Source organism: Gadus macrocephalus, chromosome 4, assembly GCF_031168955.1.
Source record: "Gadus macrocephalus chromosome 4, ASM3116895v1".
NCBI classification, from domain to species: domain Eukaryota; kingdom Metazoa; phylum Chordata; class Actinopteri; order Gadiformes; family Gadidae; genus Gadus; species Gadus macrocephalus.
The window spans coordinates 28,339,566-28,367,546 of NC_082385.1; the positions used below are offsets into that span (position 1 = coordinate 28,339,566).

At 45.5% G+C, this 27,981-nt stretch overlaps 2 protein-coding genes and 1 long non-coding RNA gene across 12 annotated transcripts in view; 1 reads left to right on the forward strand and 2 right to left on the reverse strand.

Annotated features, from left to right (window-relative positions):
- Positions 1–1,532: 1,532 nt before the first annotated feature.
- The window catches only part of LOC132455277 (stonustoxin subunit beta-like), a 33,691-nt gene continuing 7,242 nt past the window's right edge, over positions 1,533–27,981 (reverse strand). Inside the window, exons 1-3 of one of the 3 annotated variants that reach the window (XM_060049113.1) lie at positions 3,984–4,472; positions 3,762–3,808; positions 1,533–2,289 (exon numbers count right to left, since the gene is read on the reverse strand). In XM_060049113.1, coding sequence (XP_059905096.1) covers positions 1,739–2,289; positions 3,762–3,808; positions 3,984–4,327 — 942 coding nt within the window. In that variant the 5' untranslated portion in view covers positions 4,328–4,472 and the 3' untranslated portion in view covers positions 1,533–1,738. Of the gene's footprint in view, positions 2,351–3,761; positions 4,473–27,981 lie in introns of those variants that run through there. The other 2 variants (XM_060049115.1, XM_060049116.1) reach the window with 2 other exon arrangements.
- LOC132455185 (NACHT, LRR and PYD domains-containing protein 3-like) lies at positions 4,534–26,519 on the reverse strand. 8 transcript variants are annotated; one of them, XM_060048979.1, is made up of 8 exons: positions 26,345–26,519; positions 23,816–23,912; positions 23,544–23,614; positions 21,209–21,487; positions 9,350–11,138; positions 7,880–8,053; positions 6,281–6,454; positions 4,534–4,874 (listed from the first exon to the last, which is right to left on the reverse strand). In XM_060048979.1, the coding sequence occupies exons 2-8, from the start codon at positions 23,896–23,898 to the stop codon at positions 4,580–4,582; spliced, it is 2,865 nt and encodes a 954-aa protein (XP_059904962.1). In that variant the 5' UTR covers positions 23,899–23,912; positions 26,345–26,519; the 3' UTR covers positions 4,534–4,579. The 8 variants fall into 8 exon arrangements, with proteins under 8 accessions (XP_059904962.1, XP_059904967.1, XP_059904963.1 ...); XM_060048984.1 differs by having other exon boundaries at positions 23,816–23,931; XM_060048980.1 differs by lacking the exon at positions 26,345–26,519 and adding an exon at positions 25,678–26,066 and having other exon boundaries at positions 23,816–23,904.
- Positions 12,914–13,780, forward strand: LOC132455340 (uncharacterized). Its single transcript, XR_009525204.1, has 2 exons — positions 12,914–13,417; positions 13,599–13,780. It is a non-coding gene; the product is annotated as an uncharacterized LOC132455340 (long non-coding RNA).

Sequence of the window (27,981 nt, forward strand, 5' to 3'; positions counted from 1 at the left end):
CAAGGGTTGCAAATAGGTTGCCACTTCACACACACAGACTCCTTCCCCCTGGTCCTGTTGGTCAGAAGGTGAACCCCACCGAGGTGGATTCACCGCCCCCTAGTGGCTCCCCACGCAATAACAGGACTGAAGCATGGCTCTGATAAACGGCCTCACATCTTACTATCGACTCATTTATCAGACGCGTCCATCCTGCTGCCCCCTCCCACGCACCCAGAGAAGGAGAGGTTCCTCCTCTGCAGCTCAGCGCCTCAAACACACACCTCTGTGTGTTTCAACATGGAGGCTCAGGGTCCTGTTAGACGGGGAGGTGGTGCATCAACCAGCCTGCAAGGCTCGTCTCTGGAGAGACGCCAATAGCTGGGCTGTTTCCAGTCGGCTTGCTTCTAGAACTCTCTCCATCCTCCGTCCCTCATCGGGCGTATGAGTCTGAGGTGGAAATGCACTTGCTGATATTCTGATTATTAATGTTGTGTAGACGAAGCCTCTGTTGTGCTTTTTATTCAGTGAACCCCCGACCTTAAAGTGTAAACTGATCCTCTGCTGAACACAAGAGAACATTCAGTGGATCCACTGAGTTGTTTATCACCATTATGCTTTATTAACCCGGATAACAGAAAAACAGTCCCTTACATGAACACAATAAACACAAGGACTCAAACAATAGAAGAACAGTCCCTTACATGAACACAATAAACACAAGGACTCAATCAATAGAAGCAGCAGACATTGCTAATCATAAACAGGTGTGCACATATCTTTAATAACTGAACATGTTCTGCTGCTGTGTTGTTCCCCACAGAACACAAGGAATCAATACTGTGTGTGTGTGTGACACACACTAAGACACACACATATAAACACGCCCGTGCACGCATATATAAACACACATTCACAAACGCGTACATAGGAACACAGACACACACACACACACACACACACACACACACACACACACACACACACACACACACACACACACACACTGACTAACACACACACACTCACACGCACACACACACACACACACACACACACACACACACACACACACTCACACGCACACACACACACATACACACACACACACACACACACACACACACACACACACACACACACACACACACACACTGACTAACACACACACACACACACATGCACACACACACACACACACACACACACACACACACACACACACACACACACACACACACACACACACACACACACTGACTAACACACACGCACACACACACACACACTGACTAACACACACACACACACACAGCTGAGGCCCCCCCCCCAGAGCCCAGGGAGGAGGTCCTGCGTGAACTGTCTAGAACCGACACAGAGACGCGGAGGCGCCCCCTGAGAACCCCCAGGAGGCGCCCCCCTCCCCCCAGAGCCACGGGAGGAGCCCCGGGAGGAGCCCCGGGAGGAGGACGCTGAGCCGTAAGGTAAGGTACAGGTAAGTTATAGACACACAGGACCTCCTCCCTGGGCTCTGGGGAGGGGGAGGCCTCAGCTGTGTGTTTGTGTGTGTGTGTGTGTGTGTGTGTGTGTGTGTGTGTGTGTGTGTGTGTGTGTGTGTGTGTGTGTGTGTGTGTGTGTGTGTGTGTATGTGTGTGTGTGTGTGTGTGTGTGTGTGTGTGTGTGTGTGTGTGTGTGTGTGTGTGTGTGTGTGTGCGCAGGGGCCCCGCTCAGTCCGACGAGGAGCTCCCTTTTTTTTTTTCTACAACCGACACAGAGAGGCTGACCCCCCCCCCACTACCCTCACCCCCGGGAGGAGGTCCTCCTGGGTGAAGGAGGACCAGAAGGTGTGGAGGTGTGTCAGTGTGTCTGAGGACCCTCCTCCACCTGGGGACACTCTGTAGAAGGACAGAGAGCCAGCAGGCCGGTCCAGATACACTCCTACTCTGGTGGAGCCAGCGGGGCGGAGAGGGAGGTCTGTATCTGTACCGTTGTACCGGGCAGAGTAACGACCATCATAACAAACAAGACTCCAGGACTTGTTGTTCTGTCCAAGCCAGCTGTCAACAACCCCTCCTCTCCTTGTGATTCCTCTGTATGTCACTCCTATACTAACCCATCCTTCCCTCTCTACCTCCCAGTAACAGCGGCCAGTCAGAGCCTCTCCACCCAACACCTGGGACCGGGAGTCAAATCTGTCTGGGTGATCCGGATACGACTGGTCCTCTTCAACCCACGTCACCTTCCTGTTGTCCTCAGACAGAGAGAGTTCTCCGTTGGCCGTGTTGGGGTCCAGTGTGAGGTCACAGGCATCTGAGGGAGAACCAGACATGATGAGCTGCTGAACCGCTCTTCATCATCATCATCATCATCACTAGTACTGTTCTCCTGCGCTCTGTGTACATATACATAGATATGAACACATACATACATATACATATGTACACATACATAGATACACACACCTCAACAATAACGTTATGAAAACATCAACAACAATATTATGAAAACATCAACAACAAACATCTCTCCTTGGATCCAGGCTGCTCTTCTTCTTTTTATTCTCGTTCTTTTTGTGATCGATCTCTCTTCTTCTTCAGCCCCCTCCCCATCAGCCCCCTCCCCCTCACCAACCCCCCTCATCCCCCTCCCTCTCATCCCCCCCTCAGCCCCCTCCCTCTCATCCCCCCCTCAGCCCCGTCACCCCCCCTTCCCCTTCCCCTCACTGCCCGGTCACAACCCTCCCCCTCCTCCCTCAGCCCCTTCCCCCCCCCTCCCCCTCGTCCCCCCCTCAGCCCCCTCACCCCCCCTCCCCCTCACCCCTAGTCCTCACCCTCAGTCCCCCCTCAGCCGGTCACCCCCCCCCCCCCCCCCCCCCCTCCTCCTCACCCCTAGTCCTCCCCCTCAGCCCAGTCCCCCCCCTCCCCTCCCCCTCCCCCTCAGCCCCTTCACCCCCCCTCCTCAGCCCCCCCTCAGCCCCGTCACCCCCCCTCCCCCTCACCCCTAGGCCTCCCCATCAGCCCCGTCACCTCCCTCCCCCTCCCCCTCACCCCCCCATCAGCCCGGTCACCCCCCTCCCCCTCAGCCCCCCCTCAGCCCGGTCATCCCCCCTCCCCATCCCCCCTAGTCCTCCCCCTCAGCCCCCTCCCCATCAGCCCCCCCCCCCCTCAGCCCCCTCTCTCTCACCCCTTCACCTCCCCCTCACCGGCCCCTAACCCGGTCACCCCCCCTCAGCCCCTTCACCCCCCCACCCCCACACTCCTCCCCCCTCAGCCCGGCTCCTCCCCCCTCCCCTCACCCCTAGTCCTCCCCCTCAGCCCCTTGACCCCCCCACCCCCACACTCCTTCCCCCTCCCCCCTAGTCCTCCCCCTCAGCCCCGTCACCTCCCTCCACCTCCCCCCCCCCCCCTCATCCCGGTCACCCCACTCCCCCTCACCCCTCAGCCCCCCTCCGCCTCAGCCCCGCCTCAGCCCGGTCATCCCCCCTCCCCCTCCCCCCTAGTCCACCCCCTCAGCCCCCCCCCCTCAGCCTCTCTCTCACCCCTTCCCCTCCCCCTCACCGGCCCCTAACCCGGTCACCCCCCCTCTCCTTCACCCCCCCACCCCCACACTCCTCCCCCCTCAGCCCGGTGACTGTGATGGTCGACAGTATTAATATACGTAAGATACATGATGTCAGCCATCATCTTCATTCCCAGTAGTATGTGACCTCACTTCCTGCTGTGTGGATGGACTTTCCATCTCAATAGTGAGTCTGTGATGTGATGAATCAAACAGACACTTACACTTCTTTAGAGCTGGTTTCAGCCTCAACACTCCACCGTGCTCCACACTGGGGGGGAAACAAAGTGAGAGCAGCATGTTGAAACATTCACCTTCATCATCTGCCATCTCATCACGTTCTACACAACATGAGTGACAGCTGCCTCTTCAAACCACTTCATCTAGCAGCAGCTTGAATCATGTAGGAGACTTTGTCCCTCAGTGGTGAGTTGTCCTCTCCATACCTGAGAGTGTCCAGTCTCCAGCGTCGAACCTCCAGTCCAGCAGAGAGCAGCGCAGCTCCAGAGTCTCCTGGGTGATTGTAGCTCAGGTCCAGCTCCCTCAGATGGGAGGGGTTGGAGCTCAGAGCTGAGGCCAGAGAAGCACAGCCTTCCTGTGTGACCAGGCAGCCAGACAAGCCACACACACACACACACACACACACACACACACACACACACACACACACACACACACACACACACACACACACACACACACACACACACACACACACACACACACAATTTATTGTATCTGGTTGAGAGCAGTTTCTACTAAAGTAACCACATTTATAAAGTGTATTCATTCAACATTGAAGACAAGTAAAAGCTTCATTGATACTTCATGGAGACAAAGCTGTGTCACCCTGAGAGTCTGAGAACAGGAAGAGGAAGTGGGGAGATGACATCACAGACAGCAGAACTGCCTTCACTTGGATGTGACAGGATCTTAAACAAATGCTCCTTTCTCAGTAGCTACAACTCAATGAGATATTGTTTGGTTAGAGTCAGAAGAAGTCTGCTGTGTTTGGTACGCTAAGACCGTTTCTCCACAGGTTCTAACATTGTGTAGAACCAGGGAGTGTTTTGTCAGCAGAGAAAAGAGCAACAGAAATGAGGCAGGAGCAGCACTTACTGGAAGCTAGAATAACCAGTTTGAAGAAGAGGCTGACAACTGACCTGAGAGTTTCCAGTGTACAGTGTGGACTCCCCAGTCCAGCAGAGAGCAGCTTCACTCCTGAATCCTGCAGATCATTGGTACTCAGGTCCAGCTTTTTCAGACTAGAGGACTTGGAGCTGAGAACTGAGGCCAGAGCTTCACAGCATCTCTCTGACAGATCACAGCCATTGAGACTGCACACACAATAAACAGAACACGTTAGGAACTGTGATTCATTTTGCATTTGAAATTTGTTATTAGAAATTAGTTTACCTAAATGTTAATACAGTAGATCTTCAAAATATGAATAATTTAGAATTCAGATAACTAAAAATTCAGCAAACTCCAGAAAATGTCCATAAAAATACTCAGTTCTAAGAAGAAAAAAATATTAAACTTTACTCTAAAGTCCACCTTACTGTCTATCTACATGATTATGAATAGAATAGGAATATAATAATACAGACACCTTATACCATCATTAAGAAACTGAATCCAAGGTACACCTTTTACTGTCATGGCAACACAAATAGAGTGAGATTGAGGTCTTGTGTTTGATAAGATGAGTGGTAATGTCGCTGCGATGCACGCAGACTGCCAAGGTTTAGTTCAGTGCTGGGTTGAATAGCGGCAGTATTGCAGCGCCAGCTTGATCGCTCTATTGGGAAACACGACCCACTTAAGTTCCCCTGAAGACACTCTGTTTTAATCAGAAAACTAAAACACTGGTTTCTACTTTGTGCAAAGTTTCATTTAAATGTCACCGCAGCACTATTCAAGAGCATGTAAAGAAATGCACTATTCAGGATAACCCAGAGAAGAAGATTAATCCTAATTGGATTATATTATCCAATCTGAAGCCGGTTATTATAAGTAGGTATTTGATTGAGGAGGAGGAGGAGGCGGAGGAGGATAAAGCGTTGGTTAGTGAGGAAAGAGATGTCGCGGCGCTGGTGGTAAAAACAGAAACAGACCCCCTATCAGTGCTTACATTAATTTGTAAAGTGGGAGGTCCCGGAGCGCAGAGGGGGGGTGGATCCAGTGACTCAAAACGGGGGTTGGTAACGGAATACACTGCCTACGTAGCTTCTCCGACTAAAAAAACCTAAACAACGCTGTGTGTACATCCGGGCAATGTTTATTTTATTTACAGAATGTCCATGGGTGGGAAATGTAAAATAAAAGAATACATGGCAACAATCGTTTTCACAAGCAGCAATTATCTATGAGACTATTAAATGAACCAGGATCAACGGATTGTTGCGTGCGCGCCGCAGTGCACCGGCTAAGACATGCACACTGCCGTGCACCGACAGTAATGTGCACGCCGCGGTGTACGGACCCGGACCGCAAGGTGCGCGCCTCAGCTTGTATTTTGGGTTAAACAATGTTGCTTTGACGTTGTGGATTCGAAAATAATCCATTGTTTTACCGTTAATATCAATCTAAATTAATCCACTGCCAAATATGGATCTTGTTAAAACTCAGACGTGAGATTTTACTGGGGCACAGCAGATCAATACTGGGGCACATCAGATCAATACTGGTCCTCTGATGGGGAAATTGTGGTGGAACTGTTTGACCATTGAGTGAAACTAACCTGAGAGTTTCCAGTGTACAGTGTGGACTCCCCAGTCCAGCAGAGAGCAGCTTCACTCCTGAATCCTGCAGATCATTGGTACTCAGGTCCAGCTTTTTCAGACTAGAGGAGTTGGAGCTGAGAACTGAGGCCAGAGCTTCACAGCATCTCTCTGACAGATGACAGCCATTGAGGCTGCACACACAATAAACAGAACACGTTAGGAACTGTGATTCATTTTGCATTTGAAATTTGTTATTAGAAATGTTTTATTAGTTTACCTAAATGTCAATACAGTAGATTTTTTTAAATATGACTAATTTAGAATTCAGATAACTAAAGATTCAGCAAACTCCGGAAAATGTCCATAAAAATACTCAGTTCTAAGAAGAAAAAATGATTAAACTTTACTCTAAAGTCCACCTTACTGTCTGACTACATGATTATGAATAGAATAGGAATCTATAAAACAAACACCTTATGCCATCATTAACACACTGAATCCAAGGTACACCTTTTACTTTCATGGCAACACAAATAGAGTGAGATTGAGGTCCTGTGTTTGATAAGATGAGTGGTAATGGCGCTGCGATGCACGCAGACTGCCAAGGTTTAGTTCAGTGCTGGGTTAAATAGCGGCTGTATTGCAGCGCCAGCTTGATCGCTCTATTGGGAAACACGACCCACTTGAGTTCCCCTGAAGACACTCTGCTTTAATCAGAAAACTAAAACACTGGTTTGTACTTTGTGCAAAGTTTCACTTAAATGTCACGCAGCACTAGTGCTATTCAAGAGCATGAAAAGAAACACACTATTCAGGATGACCCAGAGAAGAAGATGAATCCTAATTAGAGTATATTATCCAATCAGCAGCCGGTTATTATTAGTAGATATTTGATTGAGGAGGAGGAGGAGGAGGAGGAGGAGGATGGAGAGTTGGTTGGTGAGGAAAGAGATGTCACGGCGCTGGTGGTGAAAACAGAAACAGACCCCCTATCAGAGATAACGTTAATTTGTAAAGTGGGAGGTCCCGGAGCGCAGAGGGGGGGTGGATCCAGTGACTCAAAACGGGGGTTGGTAACGGTATGGGGTATACACTGCCTACGTAGCTTCTCTGACTAAAAAAACCTAAACAACGCTGTGTGTACATCAGGGAAATGCTTATTTTAATTACAGAACATTTAACACTAAACTGCATGGGTGGGAAATGCGAAAAAAAAAAAGAATACAAGGCAGCAATTATCTATGAGACTATTAAATTAACCAGGATCACTGGATTGCTGCGTGCGCGCCGCGGTGCACCGTCTACGACATGCACACTGCCGTGCACGGACAGTAATGTGCACGCCGCGGTGTACGGACCCGGACCGCAAGGTGCGCGCCTCAGCTTGTATTTTGGGTTAAACTGCGTTTCTTTGATGTTGTGGATTAGAAAATAATCCATTATTTGACCTTTATTATCAAACTAAATTAATCCACTGTCAAATATGGACCTTGTTAAAACTCGAACGGGAGATTTTACTGGGGCACAGCAGATCAATACTGGGGCACAGCAGATCAATACTGGTCCTCTGATCTGGAAATTGTGGTGGAACTGTTTGACCATTGAGTGAAACTGACCTGAGAGTTTCCAGTGTACAGTGTGGACTCCCCAGTCCAGCAGAGAGCAGCTTCACTCCTGAATCCTGCAGATCATTGCTACTCAGGTCCAGCTCTCTCAGACTAGAGGAGTTGGAGCTGAGAACTGAGGCCAGAGCTTCACAGCATCCCTCTGACAGACAACAGCCATTCAGGCTGCACACACAATAAACAGAACACGTTAAAGTAACTTAGATCTTTTAATTTCAACATAATGAAGGACTTGTGTTGAAAATCTTTAATTTGAGTCGATGTCTTATTAATTTAACTAATATATACATTAGATCTTTATGTTTATTCAATATTGGAGTTTTTTGCAGTGTTTGAGACTCGTATAGTAAATTAATTTTACTTTTTATTGAAGTATCATGTATTTTTTGTGTTGTATTGTAATACATGCTATAGTTCATCTACAGAGATGTTTTGTTTATTAGGGTTACAACCAGCGGCGGTTACATGGGGAGGGGGCTAGTGGGGGCTTGAGCTCCCCCTAAAACAGGCCAAGCCCCCCCTCCCAAAACCCCCAGTCATTTTGTTGTGACTAATATTTAATTTAATTTTAAAATATGTTTTTAATAATAATGTGGCGAGAAGCACGGGAACGACCAGACAGGAGCCCATGTTATAAGAGTCTGACACTCTCGTGTCCCATTATCCACACCACCCTGAGAGAGACTTTATGTAAACACACACACACACCTGAAACACACATCCTATCGCCCAACCACGACTGCCTCGGTGCCGCCGACCCTCCCAGGATCAAATGCGGCACGTGGTGAAGCCGGCCATGATCGCCACAATAATATAATAATAATATATATATTTATATATATCATTATTGAAGACATCGAACTGACTTATATGTAACAAAACTGAACGATGAAATCATATTTTTAATTTGTGTAAGTGTTGATGACCGTTGCTGCTTGTTGTGTGATTTGAATGTTTGATTCGTATCATATTGTAGTGTGTAGTAATATTTTTTGCGTCAAAATATATCAGCCTCTGCTATAAACAATCTAGCCCCCCGTAGCTCCTGCAATCATAATTATATGGTGCCGCTACTGGTTACAACTAATAAGTAAATGCTTAAATATCATTTAGCTAAATATCAAATATCAAATAATGGGTTACCTGTTATTAATAATAAACGTATATTTATGAATCTATGCGCATCAATAATTATTGATATATATAGCTACATATTTAAATACAGCTGTATTTAACTATTATTAAACAATATTCATTTTTCTTTCCTTATTTCTTAATTCATAATCAATCGTTTTTGAGTTTGACTTTTCAACCTTGTTACACGATATAACGTTGTGCATATTGAGATACATGGTATAAGATAACCTCGAAAGATGTTTTCTATGTCATCATAACTTTTATATTCTACTATAAGGTATAATGTGTTGGGAGTATTGTGATACATGTTTATAGTGAACCTACAGAGACGTTTTAGAGGCTTTGACCACTGGCAGCAGCCTCAGAAGACCCCTCTCTGAAGCAGAGTATTTCTTCAGGTCAAACACGTCCAGCTCCTCTTCTGATGTCAGTAGGATGAAGGCCAGAGCTGACAGTTGAGCAGGATAGAGATAGTCTCTGGAGAGACTTCCTGATGTCAGGGACTGTTCGATCTCCTTCACTAGAGAACGGTCATTCAGCTCATTCAGACAGTGGAACAGGTTGATGCTTCTCTCTGGAGAGAGATCTCCATCTATCTTCTTCTTGATGTAAGACACTGTTTTTGTATTGGTCTGTGAGGTACTTCTTCTCTGTCCCAGCAGACCTCGTAGGACAATCTGATTGGTCTCCAGAGAGAGGCCCAGGAGGAAGCGGAGGAACAAGTCCAGTTGTCCGTTCTCACTCTGTAAGGCCTTGTCCACAGCACTCTGGTAGAGGAGGAGGAGTTTATCTTCCCCAGAGGTGGGTGGTTCTTCTGAGAGCAGATTGACACCATCGTTGATGAAGGACAGAAAGACATAAAGAGCAGCCAGAAACTCCTGGATGCTCAGATGGACAAAGCAGAACACCTTGTCCTGGTACATCCCGCACTCCTCTTTAAAGATCTTGGTGAACACTCCTGAGTACACTGAGGCTTCTTTGATATCGATGTGACACTCTGCCAGGTCTGACTCGTAGAAGATCAGGTTGCCTTTCTCCAGCTGGTTAAAAGCCAGTTTTCCCAAAGAAAGAATTATCCTCTTGCTCTCTGGACCCCAGTATGGATCCGTTTCAGCTCTCCCATAATACTTCCTGTCCCCCTGTATCGACTGAACCCAAAGGAAGTAGCTGTACATCTGAGTCACGGTCTTCGGCATCTCTTCTATCTGGATGCCTGGATGTGTGTTTAAGATGTCCTCCAGAATTTTAGCAGTGATCCAACAGAAGACTGGGATGTGACACATGATGTGGAGGCTTCGTGATTTCTTGACGTGGGAGATGATTGCGTTGGCCGTCTCCTCTCTGAATCTCATTCTGAAGTAATCCTCCTTCTGTGGGTCAGTGAACCCCCTCACCTCTGTCACCATGTCAACACACTCAGCAGGGATCCGATTGGCTGCCGCAGGGCGTGTGGTTATCCAGATGCGAGCGGAGGGAAGCAGGTCGCCCCTGATGAGGTTTGTCAGCAGTACTTCCACCTTGTTGGACTTTGTGACATCAGTCCAGATCGGGTTGTTCCGGAAGTCCAAATGGAGTCGACACTCATCCAGGCCATCCAAGATGAAGACAACTTGGAACCGGTTGAATCTGCAGATTTCTTCTTCTTTGGTCTCAATAAAGAAATGATGAAGAAGTTCCACCAAGCTAAATTCTTCCCCATTTAGTAAATTCAGCTCTCTGAAAGTGAAGTAAAACATGAAGTCTATGTCATGGTTGGTTTCATCTCCAGCCCAGTCCAGAGTGAACTTGCGTGTTAAGATGGTTTTACCAATGCCGGCCACTCCAGTTGTCATTATTGTTCTGATTGGTTGATCTTGTCCAGGTAAGGGTTTAAAGATGTCTTCACATTTGATTGGTGTTTCCTCCTTGACTGGTTTCCTGGAAGCTGTTTCAATCAGTCTGACCTCATGTTCCTTGTTGACCGCTCCACTGCGTCTCTGTGTGATGAAGAGCTCTGTGTAGATGTTTTCCAGAGGTGTTGAACACCCTTCTTTAGGGATTCCCTCAAACACACGGCTGAATTTTTTCTTCAAATTAGCCTTTATTTTATGTCGGCACTTCACCGCATCAGATCCTAAATGACAAAACAACAGAAGACATCATTTAGTGGATGGTGGCATCAGTGGGAACATGCCAATATTTCCTGTTGAATTATCAACTTCATGATATTTAATGTCTTCATAACTTGTGGTCTGAGAAGCTGGTTGTGACAAAGACTGCATGTTACAGATTCAAAATGTTCATGACCATTTTGTTTTTTCCACAGCAATACGGTCAAATCTAATCATAGTAATAATGATGTTTGTAAAATGACGTGCTGATATAACAAGATAGGGTTGCATCTCTCCCACTGAGTTATTCTGTTGTGGATCTGCAGTTTATGATTAGGTAGGAGAGAGGTAAGAACAGCAGTAAGGAGACCCAGGTAGGAGGGGGTAAGAACAGTGAGGAGACCCAGGTAGGAGAGGGTAAGAACTGCAGTGAGGAGACCCAGGTAGGAGGGGGTAAGAACAGTGAGGGGACCCAGGTAGGTGGGGGTTAGAACAGCAGCACAACGGGGATATGAGGGGAACCCACGGTAGGGGGTCATTACAGCGAGCATGCCAGTGGAAACATGTGTTTTGAGGAGAGATTTGAATGTTGTCAGGTAGGGGTGTGAATCGTTGGCTTCAGACGATTCGATTCGATTAACGATTCAGTAGTTGGCGATTCGATTCAAGGACAATAATTTTTTTTGGAACGATTCGATTCGATTCTGTAAACCACGAATCGATTCAGTAACTTTTAACCAAAATTCTATATCCGTGAAATAAACATTCAATAATGTGACACCCTGTCATGGGTAGATGTGTTGGATCTTGAACTAGGTTGAAAATCACTCAGGAGCCGACGAGAAGTTGGAAAAACCAACGAAAACCAACAAAAAGAAAAATACTTTTCACTAAACAAACTGAATGGGCTTGAGAGTCACAAAAACATCAATTCGAACTTAAGCATATTGGACCTTTATATTATTGCTAGATTTTGGCCTAGCCAAAATATAAAAAAACTGCAATAAACATAATTACAAAAACTCGGGGTCACTTCCGGTTTACCCGGAAGTTATGACGTTAATTTAAACCCCGTTGACGCGGCACACATTCCCTAATACAAAGTCTAGACGAGACGCTGGCAAGACGAACATTTACGCTGTGTTAACATGTAACTTTTAAACGAAATAAACAAACCTGGAATTTGACAACGACATACTTGTTTGAATGGTTATTGCAACAGAACAGGTGACGTTAATGGTAAATGGTATTAAACAGAACGTTGTAATGATGGTACTTGCAAGATTGTATTAAACTGCCGTAGCGCGCATGATAAATGACATGGTTGATAAATGATTTTAAAACAGTATGACAGTAACGGAATACATAGTCAAACAAGACAAACACACACAGGCAACATTGACGGAAGCTATGCGCCCCGTCACACACCCCTTGTCAATTTTACCATTTTACCAAAATGCTTCCACACTTTGGATTTCAAGTTTGCTGGTGCATTAACAATCTCGCTGCCGCTCTCTGCCATGTTTGAAATGCACCAGTAGAGGGTGAGGGAGAAAAAAAACTCGTGGGACTTCCTTGCAAGCTGACTAGCTGATGACAGAGTTACAGATTACCGAGCTGCACTTCACAAAATAATCGTGTAAACTAAGTCTTAAAACATTAATCATAATCGATTCATATGATTTAAAGCATTTATATCGATCATTGGCGATTCATTCTATTTATTTATTTTAGCAGATCGATTTAGTTGAATCGGTAGGACTGAAAATCGATTCATCGATGAATCGCATGAATCGTTACACCCAGTGGCGTGCACAGACATTTTGGGGGGCAGGTGCTCAGGGAAAAATAAGGGCACATTAAAGTGTCATTTCGAAGTGAAGAGTGATCATTACCACTTTTCTAAAGCAGCATCCTCCTCAGTGCCATGTCTTGATGTTGATGACCTCACTATGATTGATCTTGATATATTCTTCTATAGCAAGCAGGAGAAGGTCAGAGAGCTGTTCTTCTCCACACAGACTTCTTAGTTTAGTTTTGATAATTTTCAGCTTTGAAAATTATCTCTCCACAGAAGCAGTTGTCACTGGCAATGTTTCATCGATTTTTATCATCTTCACAAAGGCAGGAAAGATGAGCCGGCCACTGTTTTCCCTCAGTATGGCAAAGATTTATTTGAGGTCTTTTGCAGGAAAGCTGGAGTGGAACACCTTTAGTTCTGTCTTCAGCTGGTCCTCGTCTTCTCCATAGAAATCAGGATGTGGACGGCTTCCTTGGCTTCTGCGTTTGGCGTGCTTACCCAGTTGGCATGTACCGTGAAGGGGTGGAAGGACTGAATGATTCTAGCAGTGGGACTTCAGCTCCTCAGTCACAGTATCCAGAAAGGAGGCTTCGGGGGCAAACAATACACTCTAGACTCAATTCATTTATGTGTTACATCGCCGGTTGGGCAGGGCAGGGGAGTAGGTGTGTGTGGGCAGCAGCTGTGAACTACAGCTGCAATGCGCCTCCGTTTGTGTCCGCTCTGCGCGTTCATGTTGACAAAGGAAGAGAGTTGTGTGCGAGGAGGAGGAGGGGGGGGGGGCATATATATTGGGCCATTATTATCACACGTTTTTAATTGTCGAGCCTTTATAGATGATAATGTCGGCATGGGCCACATACACTGTTTAAAAAATAAAATTAAAATAAAAACAGATTATTATTTTTTTTTTCAAAAGGGCACTTGATTTGGTCAGGGGGCAAAGGGCAGGTGCTATAGCACCACCTTGGGTCTACCTGTGCACGCCACTGGTTACACCCCTATTGTCAGGGTGTCTTTTTCAGTTCAGCTCAGAGCCCTAGCACCCACGGTGCTGAGAGCCCTAGCACCCACGGTGCTGAGAGCCCTAGCACCCACGGTGCTGAGAGCCCTAGCACCCACGGTGCTCAGAGCCCTAGCACCAATGCTGCTCAGAGCTCAAGCACCCATGGTAACGAGGTGATACCCCCACTATAACCCTACATATCTGGATAAGATAATTTAACCTGGAACCCCCCCCCCCGTCAACAATCGCTTCATACCCCCCCCCCCCTCCTCGCCTAGAGCGCCAAATGTGCTGGGGCCGCCCCTGAGTCTCACATTGGGCCCTATCTTTCATCCAGCGCAATTGACTTTCTACACCAACGCATGTATCGTTGCTAGTTTGCACCCGGCGCTAAGCTGATATCCCCCCGCAGCAAACTCTCGCCACTAAACTTGTGCCCTGAGAGGCGTGTCGGCGAAAAGCAGAGGCGTGTTTTGGCGCAAATGATACATGGTGCTATCTTACAGATCGATTAAGCAGTTGCGCAACTGACTGAAAGAATTGTGCCCTAGCGTGCCCTAGTGGATAGCGCAGTTGGTGTGGCTATTTTGACGTGCCTAGGGAGGTCGGAACTGTAACATAAGCTTACACACACATAGGCTATACAGAGCACAAACATGCAAACAATTAGCCTAATTTAAATATCATGATGTCATGGATTGTTCACATGGGTGAAACTGCATAGAAATAGCAAGTCGATTGTGGGAAAAAAGAAAAATCCATATAGGGGCTGCATGAATGAATACTGTAGTGGCCTATGCCATGCATTAAAATAATAATAATAATAATAACAATAATAATAACAATAATAATTAAAGCTGCAAGCAGCATTTTACGGGTGCCAAGCCTAAAGCCAACCAATAAGACCCTGTCAGACCATTAAGCTGTTTTCACACCGCCGCGCGGCAGCTCGCCGCCTCCGTTCATTTCAATGAGGGAAGGGCGGCAGAGGGGAGGCGGGTACAAAAGCGGCTGTAGACCAGGAAGCGGTTGCCGCCCACGTGAACGCGCACAGATCTTGCCCTACCGCTCAGCTTTCCCCGTGTTGAAACTCTCAGCGGCAGCAGCAACAGCAGCAGCAGCCGCTTTTGAAAGCGCCTGGCACTTCACACCGCCGCGCTGAACCCTCCGGCAGCGAGGCGGTCATAAGGGCGGTTGCCACGCGGCGATGTACAAGCACCCTAAAGACCCTTTTTGTTCGAATGGCGATATACGATATTATAACTATATTTTGAACAAAACTGGTAAAATGTGTAGTTTTAACTCCACGCCAAGTATTCACCATCAACCATTTATTTAGGTTTAGTTTTTAGTTTTTTGCTCAACAAGGCACAGCTGTGCTTCAACAACAGACATGTATGGGATAATGTATAGGTCATTATCGGGAAAATAAGTCCCGACAGGGTGGAAAGGGCTTCGCCCTGAAGGGGCTTATTTTCCTCAACGAAAAAATATTTTTTTTTTTACAATTTATAACCAGCATTCGTAGTGTTGATCAGCCGAGAAATAGTCCGCCAAAGACGGTGACATCGCTTAGCAACCGAAGACGCTGGGGTTGACAAGTTACCGGACTACTGCAAAACATCTTTTCTTTTCCTTGACAGCGGTCAATTATAATTAGCAACGGGGAATTATCAAATATAATTTATTATTAATTAAAAGAGTTGAGAGCAGGAAAGGTGTAACACTTGCCAACCTCAAGGGCATAGGTTTAGTTTGAGCTTTGGTAGGGACAGTACCCAGACATCCCCCCCCGCACACACACACACACACACACACACACACACACACACACACACACACACACACTAATTGAAATAATGCATGATGCGCAACTGACTCTACTTTGTTTGATGCATTATCTGCTGATGCATATGCATGAAAACATTTAGTATAGCACCATTCCAATTGTACACATCTGCTTGGTAAGCAAAGACAAAGATTCCGTCCACCAAATTATAAAACAGATCCGTCTCAAAAGACGTTTTTATACTGCCAAATATGCCCGTCTTAAGGCCCATCCACACCCTACGGTAAATTCGGATACGGACCATTTCGTCCGGTCCCGGAGGTTTTTCGTCCGTCAATGGGTCCGTCGCCTCTGAGCTTACGAATCCGGAGTGCTCCGGGAGAAACGGAGCAATACCACCGGAAATCGAGGCGGCAGGATGGAGTCAGAGGTCAGACCATTCACGAAAATAGATTTAGAGTAGTTTAATATCTGATATGTATATATATTGTGTTTAACGTTTTATACTTATATTATACTATATACCTGACCTTTTTATTTTATTGTTCCCCTGCTTTGGCAATGAGTTGTAACTGGTCATTTAACAACATTTTGAGGAGATAAACTGCTGGTTGGTGAGGGGCGTCACATGCCACCGCACACTTTTTTCACTTTTTTGCCGATTTCGGATGGCACAAAGCAAAATCATCTCTACAGATGTCATGTTGGCGATTGTCGATGCCGTTAATTTGTGAAACGACAGTCACTGCCCTCTAGAGGATTTATTGCGTTACATCCATAACAACGCTGAAACCAGACGGAGGTATGAAGGGTAGCTCCGGGGGCAACGTTTGGGGCGACGGACGAATTTCGTCCGGATCCGGAGGTATGGATCGGCCTTTATGCGCGCCTTTTTCCCGTCATGGTCTACACGTTTACACCGCCCGAGGTAAATTGCCGGCTTGAGCAAGCACCCCAATTGACCCTCCTTGACCCTACACACATTGGTAGTTTCATTTTAATGAAAATGTGATTAGACGACCCGCGGTGGGGGGTGGGGGGGGGCTTGGGTAGAGGTGTTGCTGCCTTGTCTAGACAGAGACAACGCAGCGATATCAACATGAGTAGTTCTAGCTGGAGAAGGGCATGTGTTCATTCTATCGAAGTCTACGCAATATTATTGTATAGCCTACTATTGTTGTTTTCATAATTGCCATTTCACAATTTTCCTCAAATTCACGCCCTGAATAGTGACGTGGTTGTGAGTGCGTGTGTCTGTTGGGTTATCTGGATTATACAGGATGTAGCAAGCAAGTGATAACCAGATAAGACAGTGAATAGTGCGTGCTGCTGACCATCATGGGAGAGAAGGTGATGCAGGCGCATTAAACGAAGACGGGGAGAGATGACGCAATATACTAGAAAGACGCAGAGGAACTTTCCTTACGAGAAGCTGCGACCGAACCGGCTGGGCAGTAGTGTTGGCTCGTTCGTTCGTGAACCGGACGAACGAACTGAACCGGTTCGTCTCTCGCGTTCGTTCGGTCGTCTCGTTCACCATTCGATTCACTGGAAACTCGACTGAACGAACGAACGTACGAACGACTCGTGAACGACTGAATCACGCGAACTGGGTCACGGAAACGAATCATTGAATCCACCACTACTGGGCAGTGTAAAAAGGAAGAAATATGTTGGGAGGCGGTACCGAAGTTGGAATTTAACCCTTTGTGTACCGCAAGAGGCGCTTCTTTTTCGTTTCAACCTGAATATTGGTGGCGAATATTTCAGTCATCATTTGACATTGGTGGGGACACGTCCCCTGGTCCATGCGCGCACACACACACACACACACACACACACACACACACACACACACACACACACACACACACACACACACACACACACACACACACACACACACACACACACACACACACACACACACACACACGTGTAAGATACTTTCTCGTGCCCACAAGATACTTTCTCGTGAGCACCAGATAGTTTCTCGTGCTCACGAGAAACGTTAAAAACATTTTTTTTACCCCATGTCCCTTTACGGGTTCCGTACTCTCTACCACCGTGTCCGCCATGTTTTCGTTCAAAGTTTGTTGTGATGTGTAACGTGGGTTGGAGAACACTACGAACATATAATGGGCGGGATTGAGCAGCTGAACATGGCTTGTAGGCTCAGAGAGCAGCTTTCGGCCTTATAAAATAGCACTCGCAAGGCAACATCAAAATAATATATAATATAACTGGTATGGCGATATTGTCTCAACTACATATCTCTTTCAAAAATATACTGGTATAAATTTTACTAGGTATATCGTCGAGGCCCACCCTGACGCAGACCATGAAGACCCTGACAGACCATTAAGACTGCGACGCAGACCATTAAGACCCTGACAAACACAATTAATACCGGTTTTGTTTGCATACGGTTGACAACGCTTGAATAGCATCAGCTTTGATCTGTAGATGGGCGAACAAAATTTCACTTTAGGGCTCCGTACAGTCCTAATTTGATGAAATTAGCCTGATTAACCTTTACCTATGCTTCTTTAAATACACCAAGTTCGGTGATGATTGACTCAAATTAACCCCGCCTTTAGTCACCTATCATTGATTGGGCTAATTTTGACGTCCAGCCGCCATTTTGTTACAGGTTCTGGTTTCCTAAGCACACTTGCTCAACATGAGGAGGTACAAATGTCTACAAGATTTCATGACTGTAGAAGAAAAATGTCAGATAATATGTCCATTCAAAGTCTGCATTTTCAGTTAATTGATATAGCTCCCCCTATCGCCCGATCTGGGTACAATTTGGAGAGGTTGTATTTTCAGTTACCTGTTTTACCGATCCTAATAGCCCGACATGGATACAATTTGGCGGCGTTCATCATGACCCATTTGCCTTTGACTACAACAACTTTGATGAGGATTGGTTTAAGTTAACCTTGCCTTTTGGCATTAAGTAAATTTTGAACGATTTTGAGCCTCTAGCAGCCATGTTGTTTTGTCTATCAACTTCATTTTACTCGAGCAGTTGGAACTTTGGTCTCCAACAGCCACTAAGTTGGTCCCGCTCAAATCAAACATTCCTTCTATGAACTGTGGTGATTTTTGTCGCAGGACACGCCCATTTCGATGCCACGCCCTAATTGAAAATATGTTGGCTCTGTCATGTTCAAAATTTGATTCTGAACAACTTTTGTATTGGACTCAAGATCATAGGAGTCCAATTTGATGTTGATATAAGCATTTCAGTCTTTATGCGTTTTAAACCACACCCTTTTTAGAAGTCAATGGCTCCTGGGCGCTTTAGTTTTTTCATTGCACAGACTTCGCTTATTGTCAGATTGAAGACATTGGTCCATTATAGATGATAGGTGCTAAAGTATTTTTTTCTAAGTGAAAAAACCTAGGATCCTTCAGGAATTTAGTCATAGGTTCTTGAGGCATATTTGTTTACCATGAGGATATGCATGTGATAAAGGCCCACTATGCAACTTTTTTTAGCCAAAATTACATTAATTATGCAGATTGAGAGTTATTCTGTTGGTTCTGCAACCATTTCTGGGTCGTTTGGTGGGTGTGTCATTGCCCCATGTCGCCTCTCCAAGGAAAAAGCGCATATGCAACTTGCTCTGTTCGGACCGACACAATCCGGATGTGACGCAGCGGAAGTATACAATCGCTCCTCGAAAATGTAGTCAGATTGTAGTTTCGAAAATGCTTTACGGCAGACACACACACAAACATGGCACCGGCTAGATATAAACAGCCAGTTGCGAGGCAATTGTTGCATTCATCATGGATCAATCGACTGATAAGGGACCCAAGAGGCGACTGTCGGTGGAACAAAAGAAGGATAAAAAGAAGTTGGACCAGAAAACAGACCAGACACGAGTGAAAGGGGAACTATGCAACTTTTTTGGCTTGATTTACCTTGATATAACAGGCTAAGAGTCATTGCGATGGTTCTATTATACATTTTTGTTAGATTGTTCGTTGTTTCGACTCCCCCTTGCGCATCTTGGCGGAGAAGGGGAATAGGTTTCTGCCGGCGACCCGCCGCCCACTCTCGCGGGAGACTCGGGTCTCGCGAAGTAACAAATTGCTTTACGGCACAGACCCCCAAACACGGAACTGGCTCGATATAAACACAAGTAACTAAGGGCTTGTTACATTCATCATAGATCAGCCGACTAAAAAGAGACGGAGAAACGCAATGTCGGAGGAACAGAAGAAGAGAAAAGGGAGACTGACCGACAGAGAGGCCAGACACGAGTAAACGTCGGGCAAGCTTTTCAGGAATAGCGTTAACTGAAAGAAAAAGAAGACTGCAAATCAGACGCCGACTTGGCCGTGTTGCTTTTGAAATTGAAAGTACCCTTTGGTGAACTTTGTCTTCGTGGTATTCTTGATGTTGATAGTCTCTGTACAAATGTGTTTGCTCAACCATTTTGTTGTGAGCCCTGTATGTTTCCTTTCCTTTGTTTTCACGGGTGTTTTGCCGTTCGTTTGTCTCGTCCCCCAGATACAGGCTGAATCCCCGAATCCAGGTTCCTGTTTATTTAGATTATTATGTTGGCCAACACTCTTACACTGATTGTTCTGTTCAACCTAAAATGAAACAATTATAATCTAGGATATAAATTCTCCCTTTCAACTATAAAAAAGGATGGATTTATGTTTATTGCAATACAAATACACCGTTTTAAAAATGTATAACCTTGTCTACACTTTATGATCATCTACTTCGGACATGGCTCCTACTTCGGACACGCATTCGCCGGCTTCTTTGAAAACAAATGCACATGGCTATCGTAGAAGTGCATGGGGAAGGGTCGTCAACGAGTTGTTACGACAGTGTTGTAAAATATCTACTACGAAGCTGTAGGGGGCGCTGTGTAGAGAAATGTGCGTGCCAAACCAAGAAAACAGCGAAGAAATGCCCGATCTTGCATAGTGGGCCTTTAACAAAGTATCATGACTCTAAGTCAAAGTGGTTATTAGATATGTTTGTTCAAAGTTTGCATCTTTGGACTGTTGCTATAGCGCCACCTTTGGGCCAATCAGTGTAATATTTATTCTCTCGCTCATCAGACAGATCCCGCCCTGCAGAGCGGGTTTTATAAAAAGACAAAGACAATCCACACACAGGCAGGTCAAGTTCCAACTTCTGACGATGTACCACTCAACAAAAATGTATTCAGTTTTACCCCTTTAGAAATGGGTGTGAGGGGTTAAGGTTAGGGTTACCAAACTATAAAAGGTATCCTGTCAAGCTAGCAATAACACCATTGAGCCAAGGAATACAGCAGCACTAAGTAAAACCCCTACCTCTCAAAAAGGCTAAATTGTATTCCACACAAATGCAATCCCGAGTGGATGATAATGAATCACTGCATCCCAGTGGATTAAAGGACAAAGAAGCTCCCCTCTTGTCAAAACCAAGCTGGCAGAGACCGTTTCTTTAAAAAGTAGATTCATGGTAACAACTCACCCACACCAGCAAGAGAAGACATCAGACCCAGGGTGGAGCATAAGTGTTCGTCCCTCTTCTTCATACTATCAATCATCGCTTGACTTGCTCTCTCCCCTTTCCCCATCACCATGTCGATCAGACGACGTGCTTGGTCTGCTTTGCTCTTCTGGTCCTCAATCACGTAGTCCTTTTCCTCAGTGCTAAACACCTTCTGCTGCCAAAGGTCATCCACGAGACCTTTGATAACTGGGCCTGAGACTCTCTCCACAAATTCAGAACGGATCCTTCGAAGCTCCCCTGGAAGAGAAATCAAAAGGCAATATGAAATGACAATGAGCAAACACGATACTTGATTCATTAAACTCATCTTTATTGGGGTAAAGATAAAACCGTTTGTTGCACCAACTTGTTCACTCACAACATAAAAAACGAACAACCTTGATAGTTCATTTAAATCTTGTTTCAAATTCAGATCAATAATTCAACTTGAGGTCACGTGACTACAAGGCGTGGCACGGTAACTTCCTCTGCAAGTGATAGACCTTAACACCTTTATTGTTGCTCTAAATATTTGTAAACACACTCCAAGATTATTATTTCTTATAACAGCAATTCCTCTTAATTTCCCTCTTTACTGGTTCAAAGAAATGAATAAATTATTCTCTGATTTCTTGTGGAGTAATAAAAAACAAGAATCAGCTACAAAAGATTATCCAGATCAAGGTAAAGAGGTGGATTGGGAGTTTATTCTTATTAACTTGTTTATAATGCTAGGTTTCCTTTGTTGTGGGCCTATACAGGCCAGAGTGAGTTAGGGAGTTGGAAATGGGTTGAGGAAACAATTTTAACCAACCAAGACAAATCTTTCTCCCTCACCGCTTTATGGTATTACCCCAAAACCAGTTTGAAAATAGTCAATCCTCTTATTAAATTGTCCTGTGAGGTAATAGTTATACAGAAGCGTCTCCCTTTCAATGGAGCATACTTACCTTCATGCCCTATTTGGAGTAACCCCTATTAAAAGCGGGTGGAAAACATTAACAAACAAATCATGGCAAAATAGAGGTATAAATCAAGTGGGTCAGATCGTTAAACCATTTAACCTGATACCTCCAACATGACCCTCCATATCTGGATCATACCATTTAACCTGATACCTCGACAATAACCCTACATATCTGGATCAAACCATTTAACCTGATACCTCCACAATAACCCTACATATCTGGATCAAACCATTTAACCTGATACCTCCAACATGACCCTCCATATCTGGATCAAACCATTTAACCTGATACCTCCAACATGACCCTCCATATCTGGATCAAACCATTTAACCTGATGCCTCCAACATGACCCTCCATATCTGGATCAAACCATTTAACCTGATACCTCCAACATGACCCTCCATATCTGGATGAAACCATTTAACCTGATGCCTCCAACATGACCCTCCATATCTGGATCAAACCATTTAACCTGATACCTCCAACATGACCCTCCATATCTGGATCAAACCATTTAACCTGATACCTCCAACATGACCCTCCATATCTGGATCAAACCATTTAACCTGATACCCCCACAATAACCCTCCATATCTGGATCAAACCTTTAACCTGATAACCCCACAATAACCCTACATATCTGGATCAAACCATTTAACCTGATACCCCCACTATAACCCTACATATCTGGATCAAACCAATTCACCTTATAGCCCCACATATCCCTATATATCTGGACTAAACCATTTAGCCTGCATCCCCACAATAACCCTACATATCTGGATCAAACCATTTAACCTGATACCCCCACACAATCTGGATCAAACCTTTTAACCTGTTACCCCACAATAACCCTTCATATCTGGATCAAACAATTTAATCCGATACCCCCACAACAACCCTACATATCTTCATCAATACCAACGCAATAACCCTACATACTGGGTCGGGATCAAACCATTTAACCCCAAAGAGGAAAGATATCTCCACATTGAAGTTAAAAAGTTAAAATTTAGTCTGAACAGAACAAATAATAGTCTCATACTGTTCTTAAAATTAGAAATTCTCCTGTTGTTGTTAGGGCCAATTTATTCTTAGTTTTATTTTATTGAAAATTACCTCCCACTGCTGGCACTTTTATATTGGTTTGAGATGCCTCCTGGAACTCAATATAGGTAAACAGGATGTGAGGCCCGTTAGGGGGCCGCATTAGGAACACGCCATACAGTCGGGAGCGATATCGCTTTTTGACCACGAATACAAACAAGAATACAAACACGGATAAGAATAGCCGATACGCCCCTCCTCTCTGGAGGGGCGTCCATCTTTAAGCTCGGGAGGTATACCCATATAGTGCTCACTCTTCATGGAGACACAGCTGGGTCCAGGGGGGTCTGCTCTCTGCTGCTGCTCTGGGCTTTAACACAACACACACACACACACACACACACACACACACACACACACACACACACACACACACACACACACACACACACACACACACACACACACACACACACACACACACACACCTGTTACTCAGACTAATGATGGAGTCATCACTGCTGAGCTCTGAGATGGACAACAGTCACAGACAGAGAGATGCTCTTCTTACCTCTTAGCTTTGCTCCGGCGGCCATGTTCCCCAGACAGAGTGGTCTTAGAGGTAGAACCCCCATCCTCTCTCTCCTCATCCATAGTAGACTGGAGACCTGGACACAAACACAACTCCTTCTGAACTTTAGCTGTTTATTGAGAGAGAAGATCATTGTGACTGCATCATGGACGTCATAGAACATAAATATGAACCCCATGTAACCACACTGCCCTCACTACATTACAGATGTGTAAAGCAGATGAAAACCGAGTGATTAAACACCTTGGACACTGTAACAGTTCTTAAACTACAACCCAAAAAAGTAGATGCAATAGCCTTGAAAAATTCATCATGGTATAATTTAGGGCTGAACGATTAATCAAAATCAAACGAAATCGCAATGTAATAGAACGCGGTATGCAAATCGCAAAGGCTGCGATTAAACAAAAAAAATTGATTTATTACCGTTACTGACTGGAAATCAGTACGATTCATTCATTTTATTTTTATTTTACAATTCAATAGTTAAATAAAGAAGTTTATAATATAAATTAATCTCAACACATCGGCCTGGCCTAAAGGAAAGGGCCGTTTTTATGTTGACTGCTTCCAATGTTGTGTTGGTCATACTAACAAATGATTTATTTATTTCTTATTGAATAATACACAACATTGGGACCTAATAAATTATGAAAATCGCACATTAAATCGCAATCGAAATATTGGTCAAAAATATCGCAATTAGATTATTTCCCCAAAACGTTCAGCCCTAAAAAGTAGAGAACTATTGAACAATTTCTCCACTGGAACAAAGTCTGAGTTCTGTCACTTCACACTTCACAGATCCCATAGACCGTGAATCTACTGGTGATGCTCAACACATCGATTTGGTATCCTCGTTTGACCAACGAGTCTCTCTCTCGCTCTATGGCTCCAGCTGTGGTTTAAGCCATAGGAATCGAGTCTAGACCCACATCTATGAAACTGTAGATCCCCAGTCGCTAGCCTGGCTCCGCCCGCCTAAGTACTCAATTTGACTCCCGCTCAATTTGTATTTAACTTAAATATCAGCACATTCAAATGACTTATGTCCTTCTTTTAATTTGGAGTAGCATCAAGACAGACGAATCACTTGAATATTGAACGCAGTGTTCAATTTACCACACGGGTCAGAAAAGCAGTGAAACATGAACTAACGTTGTATTCTCTACAGTAAACTCATTATTATATACCAGTAACCTAAAGACAATATAACCGGTAGTAAACTGGTTGTTCATTATTATATACCAGTAACCTAAAGACAATATAACCGGTAGTAAACTGGTTGATCATTATTATATACCAGTAACCTAAAGACAATATAACCGGTAGAAAACTGGTTGATCATTATTATATACCAGTAACCTAAAGACAATATAACCGGTAGTAAACTGGTTGATCATTATTATATACCAGTAACCAAAAGACAATATAACCGGTAGTAAACTGGTTGTTCATTATTATATACCAGTAACCTAAAGACAATATAGTAAACTGGTTGATCATTATTATATACCAGTAACCTAAAGACAATATAACCGGTAGTAAACTGGTTGTTCATTATTATATACCAGTAACCTAAAGACAATATAAACGGTAGTAAACTGGTTGATCATTATTATATACCAGTAACCTAAAGACAATATAACCGGTAGTAAACTGGTTGATCATTATTATATACCAGTAACCTAAAGACAATATAACCGGTAGTAAACTGGTTGATCATTATTATATACCAGTAACCTAAAGACAATATAACCGGTAGTAAACTGGTTGTTCATTATTATATACCAGTAACCCAAAGACAATATAAACGCTAGTCAACTGTCGTCCTACCTTACCTTATCTACTCCGGGATTAAAATGCGTCCATACGGTATAAAGTTGTAAAAGTGTAAATGTAAAGGGAAAAACTGAGGTTAAAGTGTTTATAAATCAAGTTAATCAGGTGAAAGGTTTAAAAAGCGGAGGAAGGGCTGCTCGCTGCGACGGACCGTTAGATGAGGAAGTCAAGGAGCCGCGCCTCTCAGTGAATGTCACGTGTTTTCGGGGAAAACGAAGGTGCGAGCGCACACAGAAACACACACACACACACACACACACACACACACACACACACACACACACACACACACACACACACACACACACACACACACACACACACACACACACACACACACACACACACACACACACCAAACCAGCAGCTCAAGGGTCAAAGTAGAGCAAAAGAGAGATTAACAGTAATAAGTACACATGATACTGGCTCAGTATGAGTATAAGTACACAGGATACTGGCTCAGTATGAGTATAAGTACCCAGGATACTGGCTCAGTAATCATTATTATATACCAGTAACCTAAAGACAATGTTACCGGTAGTAAACTGGTTGATCATTATTATATACCAGTAACCTAAAGACAATATAAACGGTAGTAAACTGGTTGTTCATTATTATATACCAGTAACCTAAAGACAATATAAACGGTATAAACTGTCGGCCTACCTTATCTATTCTGGGATTAAAATGCGTCCATACTGTATGAAGTAATACAGATATAAATGTAAGGGAAGAAAAGGAGGTTGAAGTGTCCCCAAAACAAGTTATTCCGGTGAAAGGGATTAGAGCGGATCTAGAGATAGATTGCTCTTCATGGCCGCTCACTGAGGAAGAATGAGGTTCAGTTGAGGTGGTTGTTTGAACGTCTCAGGAAGGAAGTGATGCAACTCATCTGGCATCACCGATTTTATGGAAAGTGAAGGTTTGAGACCTCAGACACGCACACATGCATGATCGTAAACACACTGATGCACACACACATGCAAACACCGGGGACATGCACACGCACACACAAAGACATACACTCACATACACACATACACAAACACACACACACACACACTAACATTCACAAACACACACACACACACACACACACACACACACACACACACACTAACACTCACACACACACACACACACACACACACACACACACACACACACGCGCGCGCGCGCGAGTTGGGAGTCGAGCAGCGGCGTTCTGCACAAGCTGGGGGCTTTTCGTGGTGAGTCGGTTGAACCAGAGATCAGCGCATCACGCCTTCTAGCGCTGAGGATGCGTGGGAGGGCGTCTCTGCTTCCGCTCTCGTCGACTTTGGTCTGACTCGAGCAACGTCTCTCAGAGGAGAGAAGGCGGTTCTGGGGATCCTTCTTACATGTTGATCATAAGGAAGCATCGGGCCCAACAGAACCCCCAGACTCTGTACCCAGGACCTCTGGGAGACAGTGGAGCCGTCACAGTGTGACCCCCCCCCCACAGTGTGACCTCTGGGAGACAGTGGAGCCGTCACAGTGTGACCCCCCCCCCCCCCCCCCACAGTGTGACCTCTGGGAGACAGTGGAGCCGTCACAGTGTGACCCCCCCCCCCCCCCCCCCCCCACAGTGTGACCTCTGGGAGACAGTGGAGCCATCACAGTGTGACCCCCCCCCCCCCCCCCCACAGTGTGACCTCTGGGAGACAGTGGAGCCGTCACAGTGTGACCCCCCCCCAGCTCCCCGCTGTCAGGGCGACCACACTAGAAGTATGTTGAGGTACTCTAATTCAAGCTACACGTAGTCACGCCCTCCATGGAGGACCTGTTGAATGAGGCGGGGGGGAGGGCTCAGAGACCCAGGCCGCGTTCGCCACGCCGTGAAACCCAGGAGCCCCAACAGGAGTCAGATCCCGGGGTTCAGATCCCACCGTCGTCACCGAGACAGTCGGTGAACGTCCCGCTTCGCTCCGAGCGCAGGGCTCGCTCTCCTGGTGACGCTGGAGGGCCCGTTGGTACTCTGATGGACGTCAGGACCCAGGGCTCGCTCTCCTGGTGGCGCTGGAGGGCCCGTTGGTACTCTGATGGACGTCAGGACCCAGGGCTCGCTCTCCTGGTGACGCTGGAGGGCCCGTTGGTACTCTGATGGACGTCAGGACCCAGGAGGGCCCGTTGGTACTCTGATGGACGTCAGGACCCAGGAGGGCCCGTTGGTACTCTGATGGACGTCAGGACCCAGGAGGGCCCGTTGGTACTCTGATGGACGTCAGGACCCAGGAGGGCCCGTTGGTACTCTGATGGACGTCAGGACCCAGGAGGGCCCGTTG